The sequence below is a fragment of the Bombina bombina genome, chromosome 4, assembly GCF_027579735.1.
Source record: "Bombina bombina isolate aBomBom1 chromosome 4, aBomBom1.pri, whole genome shotgun sequence".
NCBI lineage: Eukaryota > Metazoa > Chordata > Amphibia > Anura > Bombinatoridae > Bombina > Bombina bombina.
Window position 1 is genome coordinate 614,598,869 of NC_069502.1, and position 16,793 is coordinate 614,615,661.

General features: G+C 37.7%; 1 protein-coding gene across 1 annotated transcript in view; it reads left to right on the forward strand.

Moving 5' to 3' along the window:
* The window catches only part of LOC128657701 (coiled-coil domain-containing protein 162-like), a 110,462-nt gene that overhangs the window by 62,521 nt on the left and 31,148 nt on the right, over positions 1 to 16,793 (forward strand). Inside the window, exon 12 of the mRNA XM_053712104.1 lies at positions 2,223 to 2,375. Coding sequence (XP_053568079.1) covers positions 2,223 to 2,375 — 153 coding nt within the window. The remainder of the gene's footprint in view (positions 1 to 2,222; positions 2,376 to 16,793) is intronic.

Sequence of the window (16,793 nt, forward strand, 5' to 3'; positions counted from 1 at the left end):
CCAGTTTTGGTATTAACCTACCCAGAACTCCCGAGACGGCCCTGTTTCACTTAGGTGTTTGTAAATTGCCCAAACATTATGGTGAACTTTGTATCTACCTTCTATCAGCAGTTAAACTTAATATAGCGAGATCTTGGAAAAGATCCTTTCCCCCAGCTTGGTCGGATATTATATCCACCATGGCATATATGTACTCTATGGAGAAGAGTATCTACTATGCCTCGGGCAGGACTCATTTCTTTGAACTGATCTGGGCCGATTGGAAAATCAGATTTGATACTCTCTGGCTCCCCACCTTCGACACCTAAATGGCAGTACATCCCTAACCACACGAGCTGTAGATCTGACCTCACCCTTACAAATCTGTACTAACCCCCCCCTTTTCAAGTCATTTTAGTATATCCTCCTACCCTTTCTCCCTTTCCTCCTCCCCTCCCCCTCCCCTCCCCCCCCCCTCTTGATGATAGCCTATGTCCTGTTAGGACACTGACTCACTTTTCATTGAAATTCACTTTATGTCTGTATTGATTACGTAAATGCTATGATATTTGATGCATTTGTATTTGATGTACGATTGTCTCGTACAGTTCTTGTATCTATTTCACTTTTATTTCAACAAAAATCAATAAAAATTACATTTAAAAAAAAAAAAAAAAAAAAAAAAGCAGCGTTGGGACCTCTCAACGCTGCTTTTTAACCCTAACGCACAACTCGTAATCTAGCCAACTGTTTTTAAACACTCAGGGATAGATAAAAGTCCTCAAAATTGTGCCAGTTGATTATTATGACCAGCCCTAAAGTAGGTAAATAGATGCCTGGGTTATAGCCAATGGACCCTAACTAAAACATTTCTCCTCCACAGCAATTAACCTGCACGCATAAACCCTCAAACTCCTAGTAACCGTAACCTCCACCATATTTTAGTAAAATAATAACAAAAAACAGTATTTAATTTTACAGAAACTATAATATCTATGTGAAGATTATTCCATCTAGAGCCTCTTCTGGCTGTGCAATATCAGGTCTGAGTACATCTTTTTCTTTCCATGTTTTATCATGGTTGAGTGGTGAGCTGCAGTCAACCTATTTAACGTAATTTTTATTTAGTTAAGGTGTGAACATATTTCCTATCTAAAAGTGTGTTTTATAATTACAGTAGGCACCAGGAAGTGCCTTTTTTTTTAATGTTGACTGAGTTGGCTAATATAAAAAGTGCTCTAAAAAAATAGCTGTGATTAATAAAATATAACTGAGCATGTGTAAAAAAGTAATCTGAATAAAAAAGTAGCATGAGCAGGCGAGATCAAAATTGTTAATATGTTAACTAAGCATGCACAAAACCTGAATCTTGAAAAAATGGTTTGAAAAGCCAAGATAGGAAAAAAAAGTTATTTTAAGAGGTCAAGACTTGAAATAGAAAAGTCCAATAATAGACCCAATTGTGTTTCCCACAGTGACATTTGATCAGATGTTGTGCAAGAAAAAGAAAAATATTTTAATTTAATTTATATTAAAGGGACAGTACAATATAATTGTTATTGTTTTAAAAGATAGATAATCCCTTTATTACCCATTCCCCAGTTTTGCATAACCAACATCGTTACATTAATATACTTTTTACCTCTGTGATTACTTTGTATCTTAGCATCTTCTCACAGCCCCCTGATCACATCACTTTGTATTTATTATCTATTGACTTGCATTTTAGCCAATCAGTGCAGTGTCTGCCACAAGCCACGGGCGTGAACACAATGATATGTATATGGCTCACATCAACTAGAACTCCCCTGTTGTGAAAAGCAAATAAAAAAGCATGTGATAAGAGGCTGTCTTTAATGGCTTAGAAACAGGCAGACATTTAGAGGTTTTAAATGTTATAAAAATATTAATATAACAATGTTGGTTGTGCAAAGCTGGGGGATGGGTAGTAAAGGCGTTTAGCTATCTTTTTAAACAATAACAATTTTAGTGTTGACTGTCCCTTTAATTACATACCATGCATCTGTAATTATTTTGTGGACTATGATTTATCAGATAGTTTTAAATGAGAGAGAAAGAGATGGGCATTTTAAGTTCAACTAGAATGTTCCTATATTTTATACTTTTAAATAGACACTATTTATATATAATCAGATGTATATCAGATTACTAAAGTTTGTTTAGCAAAATATCATTAGAAGATTATGAAATAAAAATAAAATCATCATTTCTGTACTTTATAGGAAGCAGTCAAGAACAAAAAGGAAGGCTTGAAACTAAAGATGATTGTGGACAAAGAGGTTTCCCTGTTACGTCAGCAGCTGAGTGTTGCAAGGACAGCCCTGGCAAGGACACAAGCCGAGAACGTCAAGGTTCAACAACAGCTGGATAAACAGGTACATGGGAAAAAGAGATCTGTTGTGCAATGTCAAACAGATATGTGAATCGCATTATAGTAACTAATGAAGAAACAAACTAACGCAACACAAATATAAAAATATCACTTACACCTTGTATTTGCTGCTCCAGATATGTGTAGGGATATTTGCACTTTTCCATGTATTGCTAAGTTAACAGTGTTAGGTAGCCTGTTACTCACAACATGTTTCTGAATTTGTAATTATGATTTTTTCCCAAACATTAGCATTGTAAGAAGTATGGTACTGTCAATATTAGTGATTACTTATGCAAATCAAAGTAGAAGATTACACTGTGGGTTAATATTTAGTCAAATCATCATGCAACTTGGAAAGTAAGAAATGGTAAATCTCCAATCTGTTAAATGAGATTTGCAATAGAGAGACAAGAGCAGAACAAAGAAACGAGGAAGTATAGAACTTGCCAACAAGTAATTAAGTTGTGATAGATTATCTGAAATAGAGGTTGATCGGAATCTTGCTTGTGTTTTCGTCAGATAAGGATTTCTGAATGTTGGCTGATATTGTGTTTTTATAAAGATTCCAAAATGCTTCTGGCTATAATACCTCTCAAGCACAATATTAGTAGGTCCTGAAAACAACACAAAATCTTTATTTGCCTTCTTCGAGGGACACTCAAGTTAAAATTAAACTTTTATGATTCAGATAGAGCAGCAATTTTAAACAACTTTCCAATTTACTTCCATTAACACAATGTGCACAGTCTTTTTATATTTATACTTTTTGAGTCACCAGCTCCTACTGAGCATGTGCAAGAACTCACAGAATATACGTATTTGCATTTGTGATTGGCTGATGGCTGTCACATAATACAGGGGGAGTGGAAATAGAAATAACTTTGAAATTTGTCAGAAAAAAATCAACTACTCATTTGACGTTAAAACTAACTGCTATTGTATTGTCTTTTTACCATGCATTTGTTGAATATGAAAATCTACTGTATGTACTGGTCCTTTAATTTTCCAACATCTTAATTAAAAAAATTAAGCGAACATGATTAAAGACAAACACAAAGATGATATCAGTGGCTTATCAATTAAATCACATGTTGAAGTGAAGTGACAATATGTTGACTGATCTGTTATTTAGGGCTAGATTACGAGTGAAGCGCTATTTATCGCTCACGCTCGAGTGCTTACTCCACTAGAAGTAAACTTTTTGCACTCATTGGGTAGCTGTCGTATTACAAGCTGAAAGCAAACCCGAAGCATGCAAAAAGCTGAATTCAGAATATCATGGCCACGTTAACTTATCCCCCCCTTCGACTTCAATGGAACGTGAAACGTGGGAAAAAAAACTAACACCCTACTTGCGCAAACCAAATTGCATTTTCTCAAGTGCACTAACCCAACATAAAAATATGAATATTTCACATTCCAATGTTCTTCACATAGCATTTCTATTTATTCATAAATACATATTTCTATATAAATATATGATGTTTTTTGTTAAAATATATATCTATACCTATATATATAAAATTATATATAGGTATAGATATATAAAGATATACTTTAAATAGGAATATCTATTAAAAAAATACATAGAACATGTTCCCCTATGTGAAGAACATTGGAATATTAAATATTTACAGTAAATACACAGTATAACACTTTATTATAAATAAATACTGTATTGCATAAATATGATTTTTCATGTTTTCAGTTACTTAACTGCAAAGGGCTCAATTGCACTTAGACATATACATATATATATTTGTCTATTTATTTATGTATACATATGTATTTATGTGTTTATATGTGTGTATATGTCTGTAAATATATATTTATATATATATATATATATATATATAAACACACTTATAGATACATATGTACAAACATATAAACATATATATGCATACATATACATCTGTAGACATTTTATATATGTATCTCTATGTTAAAGTCCTTTTGCCTGACTTTTTTTTCCTAACACCTGAGACCTCATATTTCTCCTGTTAAGTGTGGTCAGTCCATGGGTCATCATTACTTCTGGGATATTATCTCCTCCCCTACAGGAAGTGCAAGAGGATTCACCCAGCAGAGCTGCTATATAGCTCCTCCCCTCTACGTCACCTCCAGTCATTCTCTTGCACCCAACGAATAGATAGGATGTGTGAGAGGACTGTGGTGATTTTAATTAGTTTATTACCTTCAATCAAAAGTTTGTTATTTTATAATAGCACCGGAGTGTGTTATTCATTCTCTGGTAGAATTTGAAGAAGAATCTACCTGAGTTTTTTCTATGATTTTAGCCGGAGTAGTTAAGATCATATTGCTGTTTCTCGGCCATCTGAGGAGAGGTAAACTTCAGATCAGGGGACAGCGGGCAGATTAATCTGCAAAGAGGTATGTAGCAGTTTATTATTTTCTGACATGGAATTGATGAGAAAATCCTGCCATACCGTTATAATGTAAACTCAGCCTTAAATGCAGTAGATGTAGCTGGTATCAGGCTGTCATGTATGTATATTTTACACTTCAGTATTCTGGGGAATGGTACTTCACTGGATTTATACTGTATGCATAGACTTAACCTATTTTGCAGGGACTTGCAATAGGTTTTAAATAACAATTAATTTATTGAGGTTAAACGTTTTTTTGCTGGCATGTAAAATCGTTTATTTCTCTGAGGTACTGGGTGAAAAAATGTTTTGGGCACTATTTTTTCCACTTGGCAATAGTTTTGTTTAAATTAAAGCAGTTTACTGATCTCTCTCACTGTTATGTGTGAGGGGGAGGGGCCATTTTTGGCGCTTTTACTACGCATCAAAAAACTCAGTCAGAAGTTCATTTTCTTCCTGCATGATCCGGTTCATCTCTACAGAACTCAGGGATCTCCAAAGCTTGTTTTGAGGGAGGTAATCATTCACAGCGGAGCTGTGAAGATTGTAGTTGACTGTGATAAAAAACGTTTATTTGTGTATTTTTTCTGCTGTCAGGGTTAGTTATCCTTTGCTAATGGGAACAATCCTTTGCTAAAATTGTATATTTCTTACAAAGATTTGATGCTATAACTTATTTATTTTCAACTGTCATAATTTTTTCTGTGCTTCTTATAGGCACAGTTCGTTTCATATTATTGTAAATTACTTGAAAAGCATTTCCAAGTTGCTAGTTTATTGCTAGTGTGTTAAACATGTCTGATTCAGAGGAAGATACATGTGCTATATGTGCTAATGCCAAAGTGGAGCCCAATAGAAATTTATGTACTAATTGTATTGATGTTACTTTAAATAAAAGTCAATCTGTACAAACTGAACATATTTCACCTAACAACGAGGGGAGAGTTATGCCGACTAACTCGCCTCACGTGTCAGTACCTGCATCTCCCGCTCGGGAGGTGCGTGATATTGTAGCGCCGAGTACATCTGGGCGGCCATTTCAAATCACATTACAGGATATGGCTACTGTTATGACTGAAGTTTTGGCTAAATTACCAGAACTTAGAGGCAAGCGTGATCACTCTGGGGTGAGAACAGAGTGCGCTGATAATATTAGGGCCATGTCAGACACTGCGTCACAGGTGGCAGAACATGAGGACGGAGATCTTCATTCTGTGGGTGACGGTTCTGATCCAAACAGACTGGATTCAGATATTTCAAATTTTAAATTTAAGCTGGAAAACCTCCGTGTATTACTAGGGGAGGTGTTAGCAGCTCTGAATGATTGTAACACAGTTGCAATACCAGAGAAAATGTGTAGGTTGGATAAATATTTTGCGGTACCGGCGAGTACTGATGTTTTTCCTATACCTAAGAGACTTACTGAAATTGTTACTAAGGAGTGGGATAGGCCCGGTGTGCCGTTCTCACCTCCTCCGATATTTAGAAAAATGTTTCCAATAGACGCCACCACACGGGACTTATGGCAAACGGTCCCTAAGGTGGAGGGAGCAGTTTCTACTTTAGCTAAGCGTACCACTATCCCGGTGGAGGATAGCTGTGCTTTTTCAGATCCAATGGATAAGAAATTAGAGGGTTACCTTAAGAAAATGTTTGTTCAACAAGGTTTTATATTGCAACCTCTTGCATGTATTGCGCCTGTCACGGCTGCAGCAGCATTTTGGTTTGAGTCTCTGGAAGAGACACTTCAATCATCTACACTAGATGAGATTACACACAAACTTAAAGCCCTTAAGTTAGCTAACTCATTTATTTCAGATGCCGTAGTACATTTAACTAAACTTACGGCTAAGAATTCTGGATTTGCCATTCAGGCACGCAGAGCACTGTGGCTAAAATCCTGGTCAGCTGATGTTACTTCTAAATCTAAATTGCTTAATATACCTTTCAAAGGGCAGACCTTATTCGGGCCCGGGTTGAAAGAGATTATCGCTGACATTACAGGAGGTAAAGGCCATGTCCTGCCTCAGGACAAAGCCAAACCTAGGGCTAGACAGTCTAATTTTCGTTCCTTTCGTAATTTCAAAGCAGGAACAGCATCAACTTCCTCTGCACCAAAACAGGAAGGAGCTGTTGCTCGCTACAGACAAGGCTGGAAACCTAACCAGTCCTGGAACAAGGGCAAGCAGGCCAGGAAACCTGCTGCTGCCCCTAGGACAGCATGAATCGAGGGCCCCCGATCCGGGACCGGATCTATTAGGGGGCAGACTTTCTCTCTTCGCCCAGGCTTGGGCAAGAGATGTTCAGGATCCCTGGGCGTTAGAGATCATATCTCAGGGATACCTTCTGGACTTCAAATCCTCTCCCCCAAGAGGGAGTTTTCATCTGTCAAGGTTGTCAACAAACCAAATAAAGAAAGAAGCGTTCCTACGCTGCGTACAAGATCTTTTATTAATGGGAGTGATCCATCCAGTTCCGCGGTCGGAACAAGGACAAGGGTTTTACTCAAATCTGTTTGTAGTTCCCAAAAAAGAGGGAACTTTCAGGCCAATCTTGGATTTAAAGATCCTAAACAAACTCCTAAGAGTTCCATCGTTCAAGATGGAAACTATTCGAACAATTTTGCCCATGATCCAAGAGGGTCAGTACATGACCACAGTGGATTTAAAGGATGCTTACCTTCACATACCGATTCACAGAAGTCATTACCGGTATCTAAGGTTTGCCTTTCTAGACAGGCATTACCAGTTTGTAGCTCTTCCATTCGGATTGGCTACGGCTCCAAGAATCTTCACAAAGGTTCTGGGTACTCTTCTGGCGGTACTAAGACCGCGAGGAATTTCGGTAGCTCCGTACCTAGACGACATTCTGATACAAGCTTCAAGCTTTCAAACTGCCAAGTCTCATACAGAGTTAGTACTGGCATTTCTAAGGTCGCATGGATGGAAGGTGAACGAAAAGAAGAGTTCTCTCTTTCCACTCACAAGAGTTCCCTTCTTAGGGACTCTGATTGATTCTGTAGAAATGAAGATTTACCTGACAGAAGGCAGGTTAACAAAGCTTCAAAATGCATGCCGTGTCCTTCATTCCATTCAACACCCGTCAGTAGCTCAATGCATGGAGGTGATCGGCTTAATGGTAGCGGCAATGGACATAGTACCTTTTGCACGCCTACATCTCAGACCGCTGCAATTGTGCATGCTAAGTCAGTGGAATGGGGATTACTCAGATTTGTCCCCCACTCTGAATCTGAATCAAGAGACCAGAAATTCTCTTCTATGGTGGCTTTATCGGCCACACCTGTCCAGGGGGATGCCATTCAGCAGGCCAGACTGGACAATTGTAACAACAGACGCCAGCCTACTAGGTTGGGGCGCTGTCTGGAATTCTCTGAAGGCTCAGGGACTATGGAATCAGGAGGAGAGTCTCCTTCCAATAAACATTCTGGAATTGAGAGCAGTTCTCAATGCCCTTCTGGCTTGGCCCCAGTTAACAACTCGGGGGTTCATCAGGTTTCAGTCGGACAACATCACGACTGTAGCTTACATCAACCATCAGGGAGGGACAAGAAGCTCCCTAGCAATGATGGAAGTATCAAAGATAATTCGCTGGGCAGAGTCTCACTCTTGCCACCTGTCTGCAATCCACATCCCGGGAGTGGAGAACTGGGAGGCGGATTTCTTAAGTCGTCAGACTTTTCATCCGGGGGAGTGGGAACTTCATCCGGAGGTCTTTGCCCAGATACTTCGACGTTGGGGCAAACCAGAGATAGATCTCATGGCGTCTCGTCAGAACGCCAAGCTTCCTCGCTACGGGTCCAGATCCAGGGATCCGGGAGCGGTTCTGATAGATGCTTTGACAGCACCTTGGACCTTCGGGATGGCTTATGTGTTTCCACCCTTCCCGATGCTTCCTCGATTGATTGCCAGAATCAAACAGGAGAGAGCATCAGTGATTCTAATAGCACCTGCATGGCCACGCAGGACTTGGTATGCAGATCTAGTGGGCATGTCATCCTGTCCGCCTTGGTCTCTACCTCTGAAACAGGACCTTCTGATCCAGGGTCCATTCAAACATCAAAATCTAACTTCTCTGAAGCTGACTGCTTGGAAATTGAACGCTTGATTTTATCAAAACGTGGTTTTTCTGAGCTAGTTATTGATACCTTAATACAGGCTAGGAAGCCTGTTACCAGAAGGATTTACCATAAAATATGGCGTAAATACTTATATTGGTGCGAATCCAAGAGTTACTCATGGAGTAAGGTTAGGATTCCAAGGATATTGTCTTTTCTACAAGAAGGTTTAGAAAAGGGGTTATCCGCTAGTTCTTTAAAGGGACAGATTTCAACTCTGTCCATTCTTTTACACAAACGTCTGTCAGAAGTTCCGGACGTTCAAGCTTTTTGTCAGGCTTTAGCTAGGATCAAGCCTGTGTTTAAAACTGTTGCTCCGCCATGGAGTTTGAACTTAGTTCTTAATGTTTTACAGGGTGTTCCGTTTGAACCCCTTCATTCCATTGATATCAAGTTGTTATCTTGGAAAGTTCTGTTTTTAATGGCTATTTCCTCGGCTCGAAGAGTTTCTGAGTTATCTGCCTTACATTGTGATTCTCCTTATCTGATTTTTCATTCAGACAAGGTAGTTCTGCGTACTAAACCTGGGTTCCTACCTAAGGTGGTCACTAACAGGAATATCAATCAAGAGATTGTTGTTCCATCTTTGTGTCCTAATCCTTCCTCGAAGAAGGAACGTCTGCTACACAATCTAGATGTAGTCCGTGCCCTGAAATTTTATCTGCAGGCAACTAAGGATTTTCGTCAAACGTCTTCCCTGTTTGTCGTTTATTCTGGTCAGAGGAGAGGTCAAAAAGCTTCGGCTACCTCTCTCTCTTTTTGGCTTCGTAGCATAATACGATTAGCCTATGAGACTGCTGGACAGCAGCCTCCTGAAAGAATTACAGCTCATTCTACTAGAGCTGTGGCTTCCACTTGGGCCTTTAAGAATGAGGCTTCTGTTGAACAGATTTGCAAGGCTGCAACTTGGTCTTCTCTTCATACTTTTTCCAAATTTTACAAATTTGACACTTTTGCTTCTTCGGAGGCTGTTTTTGGGAGAAAGGTTCTTCAGGCAGTGGTTCCCTCCGTATAAAGAGCCTGCCTGTCCCTCCCGTCATCCGTGTACTTTTGCTTTGGTATTGGTATCCCAGAAGTAATGATGACCCGTGGACTGACCACACTTAACAGGAGAAAACAAAATTTATGCTTACCTGATAAATTCATTTCTCCTGTAGTGTGGTCAGTCCACGGCCCGCCCTGTTTTTTATGGCAGGCTAAAAAATTTTTGGATTATACTCCAGTCACCACTACACCCTTGGGCTTCTCCTTTCTCGTTGGTCCTTTGGTCGAATGACTGGAGGTGACGTAGAGGGGAGGAGCTATATAGCAGCTCTGCTGGGTGAATCCTCTTGCACTTCCTGTAGGGGAGGAGATAATATCCCAGAAGTAATGATGACCCGTGGACTGACCACACTACAGGAGAAATGAATTTATCAGGTAAGCATAAATTTTGTTTTTTTAACCCTTACATTTTTTTGCAATATTTTTTTAATAATTTTTATCAGACAGTGTTATTATGAGTGTAACTGTACTTTGTAATGTATTTTTTATGTGTTTTGTGACACTTTTTTGTTTTGTGTAACAGTTAACCAGAGCTTTGAGGACGCGGATCATTCTAGCGTAAATCGGGATTGCACTCATGCTTTGGCATTTACTTTCAACTTGTAATATGAGCCCTCCTTCCAACATGTGCAAACAGTCGCTATAAACCCTATATTGCTTGCACAAAACAGTTAGAGCTCCACTATGGCCCATAGTTATCTAGTATATAGTGATGTTAATAGGTGATGTGTACAATTAAACTGTTGTGCTCCAATTCATAAAGATACACTATATGGCCAATAGTATTTACTAGTTATTGAGTTCAGGGGTTTCAGCTGCACCCATTGCTAACAGGTGCATAAACCCAGCACATAGCCATGAAATCTCCATAGACAAAAAATAGCAGTATAATGGATCATACTGAAGAGCTCAGTGACTTTAGACATAACGCTTTCATAAGATGACTCCTTTGCCACGAGTCAGTTTGTGAAATTTCTGCTCTAGTAGATCTGTTCTTGTCAACTGTAAGTGCTATTATTGTGAAGTGGAAGCATCTTGGAGTGACAACAGATAAGCCACAAAGTGATATACCATGCAAGCTCACAGAACTGGCCACCAAGTGTTGAACAGCCTAGCTATTGCATCACTTATTACAGAGTTCCAGACTGCCTCTGGATGCAACATCAGCACAAGGACTGTATCGGAAGCTTCATGAAATAGTTTTTCATGACCAAGTGGCTGTACACAAGCCTCACATTCATATTCGCAATGCCAAACTTTGTTTAGAATGGTGTAATCAACGCTACCACTGGACTTTGGAGCAGTGGAAATGTGTTCTATGGAGTAAATAATCATGCTTCACTATCTGGCAGTCTGATAGAAGAATATGGGTGTGACAGGTACCAGAAGAACGGTACCTACTGGAATGCATAGTGCCTACTGTAAAGTTTGGTGTTGGAAGGATAATGGTCTAAGGCTGTTTTTCAGGGTTTGAGCTAGGCCCTTAGCTCCAGTGAAGGGTAATGATAAAGAGACTTTAAACACTTTGAGATGGTAATATAAAATGAGAAATCATATATAAAAAAAAAACGTTATAATATACTTGCATTATTTAATTTGTCCCCTATTCCTGTAATTCCATTTTGAAATTGAGAGTTTTCTTTAGTTCCTGTTAGAAATAGAAGTTACATTCCACACAGCAATTGACTGCACACTCTAGTGCTTTACAACAAATAGACCTATTTTTAACTGTCCCTAATTGGCCACAGCAGAGAAAGTAACCTAAGTTACAACATAGTAGCTCCCATTATTTTTAGACACTATACCTTTATACTTATTTTGTCAATATTTTAAAGAGTTAGTAAAACTTTAAAAAATACGTCTACATGTTATTCTTCTCAGACTAATCTTTTCTTTGAATGCAAAAGAGGGGCCAACTTGTATTATTGCCATGGTTTTGAAATGGAATGGCCAACAAGCTCATATTGGAGTGATGGTCAGGAATCCACATACTTTTGGCCGTATAGTGTACTTAGTGTTTGTATGTCTCTTTAAGGCATTTCAACAGGGGCATTATTGGTAGTAGGCATGCATGTTTGTTGGGTTTTCAGTTTTGGTCATTTTAAATAGTATAAAAGTGCTTATTATTAATTTTTTAAGTTTTAACTTAATTGATCAAGCAAGAAACATTTTTATCTGTTTGGTGATATTGTTTTCTTTTGTAATCCAATACTGCAGTAGTGTTTTGTGAATGCCCAAAATTAGTGTTACATCCGAAAACTTTTTGAGGTTGTGGGAAATACGTAAAAATTGTGGCATCTGCGGGTTTATTTAGTCCTTTTAGCTGTGGAATTTGCTAAGTAAACATGGCTCTGAAAATGTTTTGTTATTTATTGAGATTTTGATTATCAGAAGTAAAGGGATGGGCAGATGTTAAAGGACCAGTCAACACATTACATTTGCATAATCAACAAATGCATGATAAGAAGACAATGCAATAGCACTTAGTCTGAACTTCAAATGAGTAGTAGATTTTTGTTAAATAAATTGAAAAGTTACGTCTATTTCTACTCCCCCTGTATCATGTGACAGCCATCAGCCAATCATAAATGCATATACGTATATTCTGTGAATTCTTGCACATGCTCAGTAGGAGTTGGTGACTCAAAAAGTGTAAATATAAAAAGACTGTGCACATTTTGTTAATGGAAGTAAATTGGAAAGTTGTTTAAAATTGCATGCTCTATCTGAATCATGAAGTTTAATTTTGACTTGAGTGTCCCTTTAAGTATAGGCCCACTCCTTTCAAACCAAAAATAAAAAAGTCCTGCAGATAAATAATAAAAATAATAAGATCACCTCAACATTGAAAATTACTCATTTGCTGCCATTAACATGCAGATAATTATCAAATGATATATTGTGATCAAGCCTAATCTAGGAAAGCCGTTTTGAAAACCTTTGGATAAGTTATTACTGGAGGTCAGTCATTGGGCCCTTTTTGCCTAAGGACAGGTTTAGAAGATTAGTGAAATATCCCGATAATTAGCAAAGGACTTAATTTAACCATTGCTCTGAGAAGGAGGATCTGAGGAATTATCCTATTAGGTCATTTTAACTGTGGATTAAAGTGAAAAAAAAGAGAGGAAATTAACTGTATATCCATTGCTCTTATCTTTTAGAGTAGGTTGTAAAGTTTGGTGGATGACAAGTTTGGAATGCAGATAATAAATCAGTCCCAGTTTCTCTAAAACATTATGCCACCATCTGTTACATGGGCAGACCTTATACAAGTCTGTAAAAAGAGAGCTGAAGAGAGAGGGAGCTGCCTGTCATGGAATTAAATAAAGCTTTCTGGAATGGGGAATCTTGCAGAGTAGAGCAAGTTTAACAGGAAGCACCTGGTGCTGATGAAATTTTTTTTTTTTTTAAAGAAAATATATATCAATTTGTGGTGTTTTTTCCATAACTGTAATATGTGTATGTATTGTGCAATCTGAGGCAAACTCTCCAACATTTATTTGTTGATAGATCATAAGTGGTAAAATGCTTAGAAAATACAATGAAACCTGTGAAAGAACCATAGATACACCCAATAAATGCCCCTGTTCATACCAGTCTGTCGCCAAAGCTGCAAGACTAATTTTATAATTGAAAAACTAAAGGACACTTTGATTTTTGTTCTTTTTAGTTTAATTTTAATTTATTTTTTTTATTGAGGTTAAAATAGCAAATACACAACAGTCTCATCAACAGGTTACACTTCACAATACATATTGTACTGACATGACATGGCAATTTAGGCACCTCAGTTTTAGAATCTTATAGGTTCGCAGTGTCCTCAGACAAACAGGTCCAATCAGGGGACCAGAAATTATACAAAGCAATTGAGGGCATGTTAATAGAGATAATAGTGAAAAATTTCAGTTTCAGCGTTCACGGGATTAATACAAAATCTGGAGTGAACACACAGTACCAAAATAGAGAAATATAAACCAAGTTATCTGTTAACACTGAGTAGATATAAAAGTACAGACATAATTAAGACTATTATCATGGGTACACTACAGGGGAGCAGGAAATCATAAACAAACTTAAATTTCCTGTATTGAAACCCTGAGAGCCATTTTACATAATGCTTGGGAAAGACTGGGTCATGGCTCTACGGGTTGGACAGAGACTACTATACTCTGTCAAAAAAATATGCGGAGGAGAGAGGACTCAACCCTAACCGCACAAGAATAGTGGGGGGCGGAGGGCCGATCAGCAGTGTCATATTTTTCTGGTGCTAGATAGCATATCTAACACGTTAAACAGCAATAGAATATTAACAAGGTAACTTAACATCAGTTCACACATAAGAATTAACTAGTTAAACTCACTGCTAGACACAAATACTTAGAATGATTATTGAGGTGAATAGGCGATACAGTATGACCGCAGTCAACTCACACTGCAAAATGGACATAGTAAAATTCTTGCGTTTGCAATACAGTTAAGCAGCTATAACATCACATTAGTCAGCAGACCAACTGTGAGGGAGATATTTCACACATGCAAAAACAAATGGTTTCCTATACAGTGATAGAAGGGACAGTAAAAGGGCAGGACAAGTAATGATGTAATACAAAATACTAGGCATATAATACACACAGAACCTTCAGTATTTCAACACCAAAGAAAATACGTGTTAGTGAGTGCTTTACAGTAAATTTACTTTAGTATAAAAGAATGTTATCTTAGAGTCTCCCTTATTTTTCTCTGAGATAGATAAACCAAACAGGGTAGCATACTAACGTGTCATATTCTAGGTAGTAAATATTATAGACAACATGAAGTTATACAGTCCTGCCACAGAATAGAACTTCTTAAAGCTTACTGAGTTATGCTAGATGTAGAATTTACAGTAGGTAATTGACCTTAAGGACTCCATTATTGATCTCTGGGCAATATAAAACCCTAAAGGAAAAGTATATTAGCAGGTCATAGTCCACATAATGGAAAAGTGGTGGGTATATGGTGCGCAAATCTGCCCCTTGCAATACACACTAATCTGCTCCCATAAAGCAGATAGTTCAAGAACTGGTACAAAGAAGAAGAGAGGTGTGTGTATGCGCTAAACAGCTCTGGGGATGAAGGATATTCTATAAATATATAATAGTATATTTAGAGATATGAATTATAAAGATATATATTATGAAAACACTTTGTGTGGCATAAAATTATAGTGTAGGTGTTACAAAGTATACATGTGCAACTGGTATAAATCAAATGTCAAAGCGACTAAAATAAAACAAATATCAAAGCAATATATATATCAAAATAAAATTTATTTATATTATTTAAAATAACAATGAAATATTGTCTACTAATACTTTGATAATATGACCGGTCATATATAGTTACAAACACTATGCTAAAACATATAAAATAAACTAAAAATAGCTGACTGTTGGTGCAGCTCGGTCTAAATTTATATTAGGATATTAGCCCTATATAAAAGAGTAAATCCACCTATGGAATCTTAGCTTATATAGCAGTGGAAGGTCCGTTTGGAAAAGAGGTAGATATCAAACTTTCTACCTAGGGATGAAGTATTGTTATGGCTCCGTTATAGGAGTGAACGGGTGTTAGAACCCCGTATGAAGATATAGGTAGTTCCGTTATTGGCAATTTCTGTGAAAAATAAGTTGATACCTTCTTTTAAGAATAACCCACTGACAACCACGCTGCAGGGCCGCTACACCTCTATGGTGCCTACCTGCTCTTTTCTCGAGCTGAATCCTCCGTCAAGGTACGGCACAGGTGTCCGGCGCGGCTCACTGCAGCTGGTGACGTCAGTGGCTTTATCAAGCCATTTTATATGGTGAAACGCGTTGATGGACCTAGATGAACAAACACAAAGTGAAAATATATAACTATCTACAAGGATTGCAAAGGATTCGTTGGGATTATTTGCTCCACCTCTAATACTCTGCGCAGAGTTTTTCATCGAGACCGGACCTACATTCGACACGCATCCAGCGTTCCTGACGTCACCAGCTGCAGTGAGCCGCACCGGACACCTGTGCCGTACCTTGACGGAGGATTCAGCTCGAGAAAAGAGCAGGTAGGCACCATAGAGGTGTAGCGGCCCTGCAGCGTGGTTGTCAGTGGGTTATTCTTAAAAGAAGGTATCAACTTATTTTTCACAGAAATTGCCAATAACGGAACTACCTATATCTTCATACGGGGTTCTAACACCCGTTCACTCCTATAACGGAGCCATAACAATACTTCATCCCTAGGTAGAAAGTTTGATATCTACCTCTTTTCCAAACGGACCTTCCACTGCTATATAAGCTAAGATTCCATAGGTGGATTTACTCTTTTATATAGGGCTAATATCCTAATATAAATTTAGACCGAGCTGCACCAACAGTCAGCTATTTTTAGTTTATTTTATATGTTTTAGCATAGTGTTTGTAACTATATATGACCGGTCATATTATCAAAGTATTAGTAGACAATATTTCATTGTTATTTTAAATAATATAAATAAATTTTATTTTGATATATATATTGCTTTGATATTTGTTTTATTTTAGTCGCTTTGACATTTGATTTATACCAGTTGCACATGTATACTTTGTAACACCTACACTATAATTTTATGCCACACAAAGTGTTTTCATAATATATATCTTTATAATTCATATCTCTAAATATACTATTATATATTTATAGAATATCCTTCATCCCCAGAGCTGTTTAGCGCATACACACACCTCTCTTCTTCTTTACATAGTCCACATAATAAATATTGTAGGTTGCATAAGTTTATACAGTCCTGCCACAGGTTATAAGGTAGAAGCTTTACTTAATATATAAC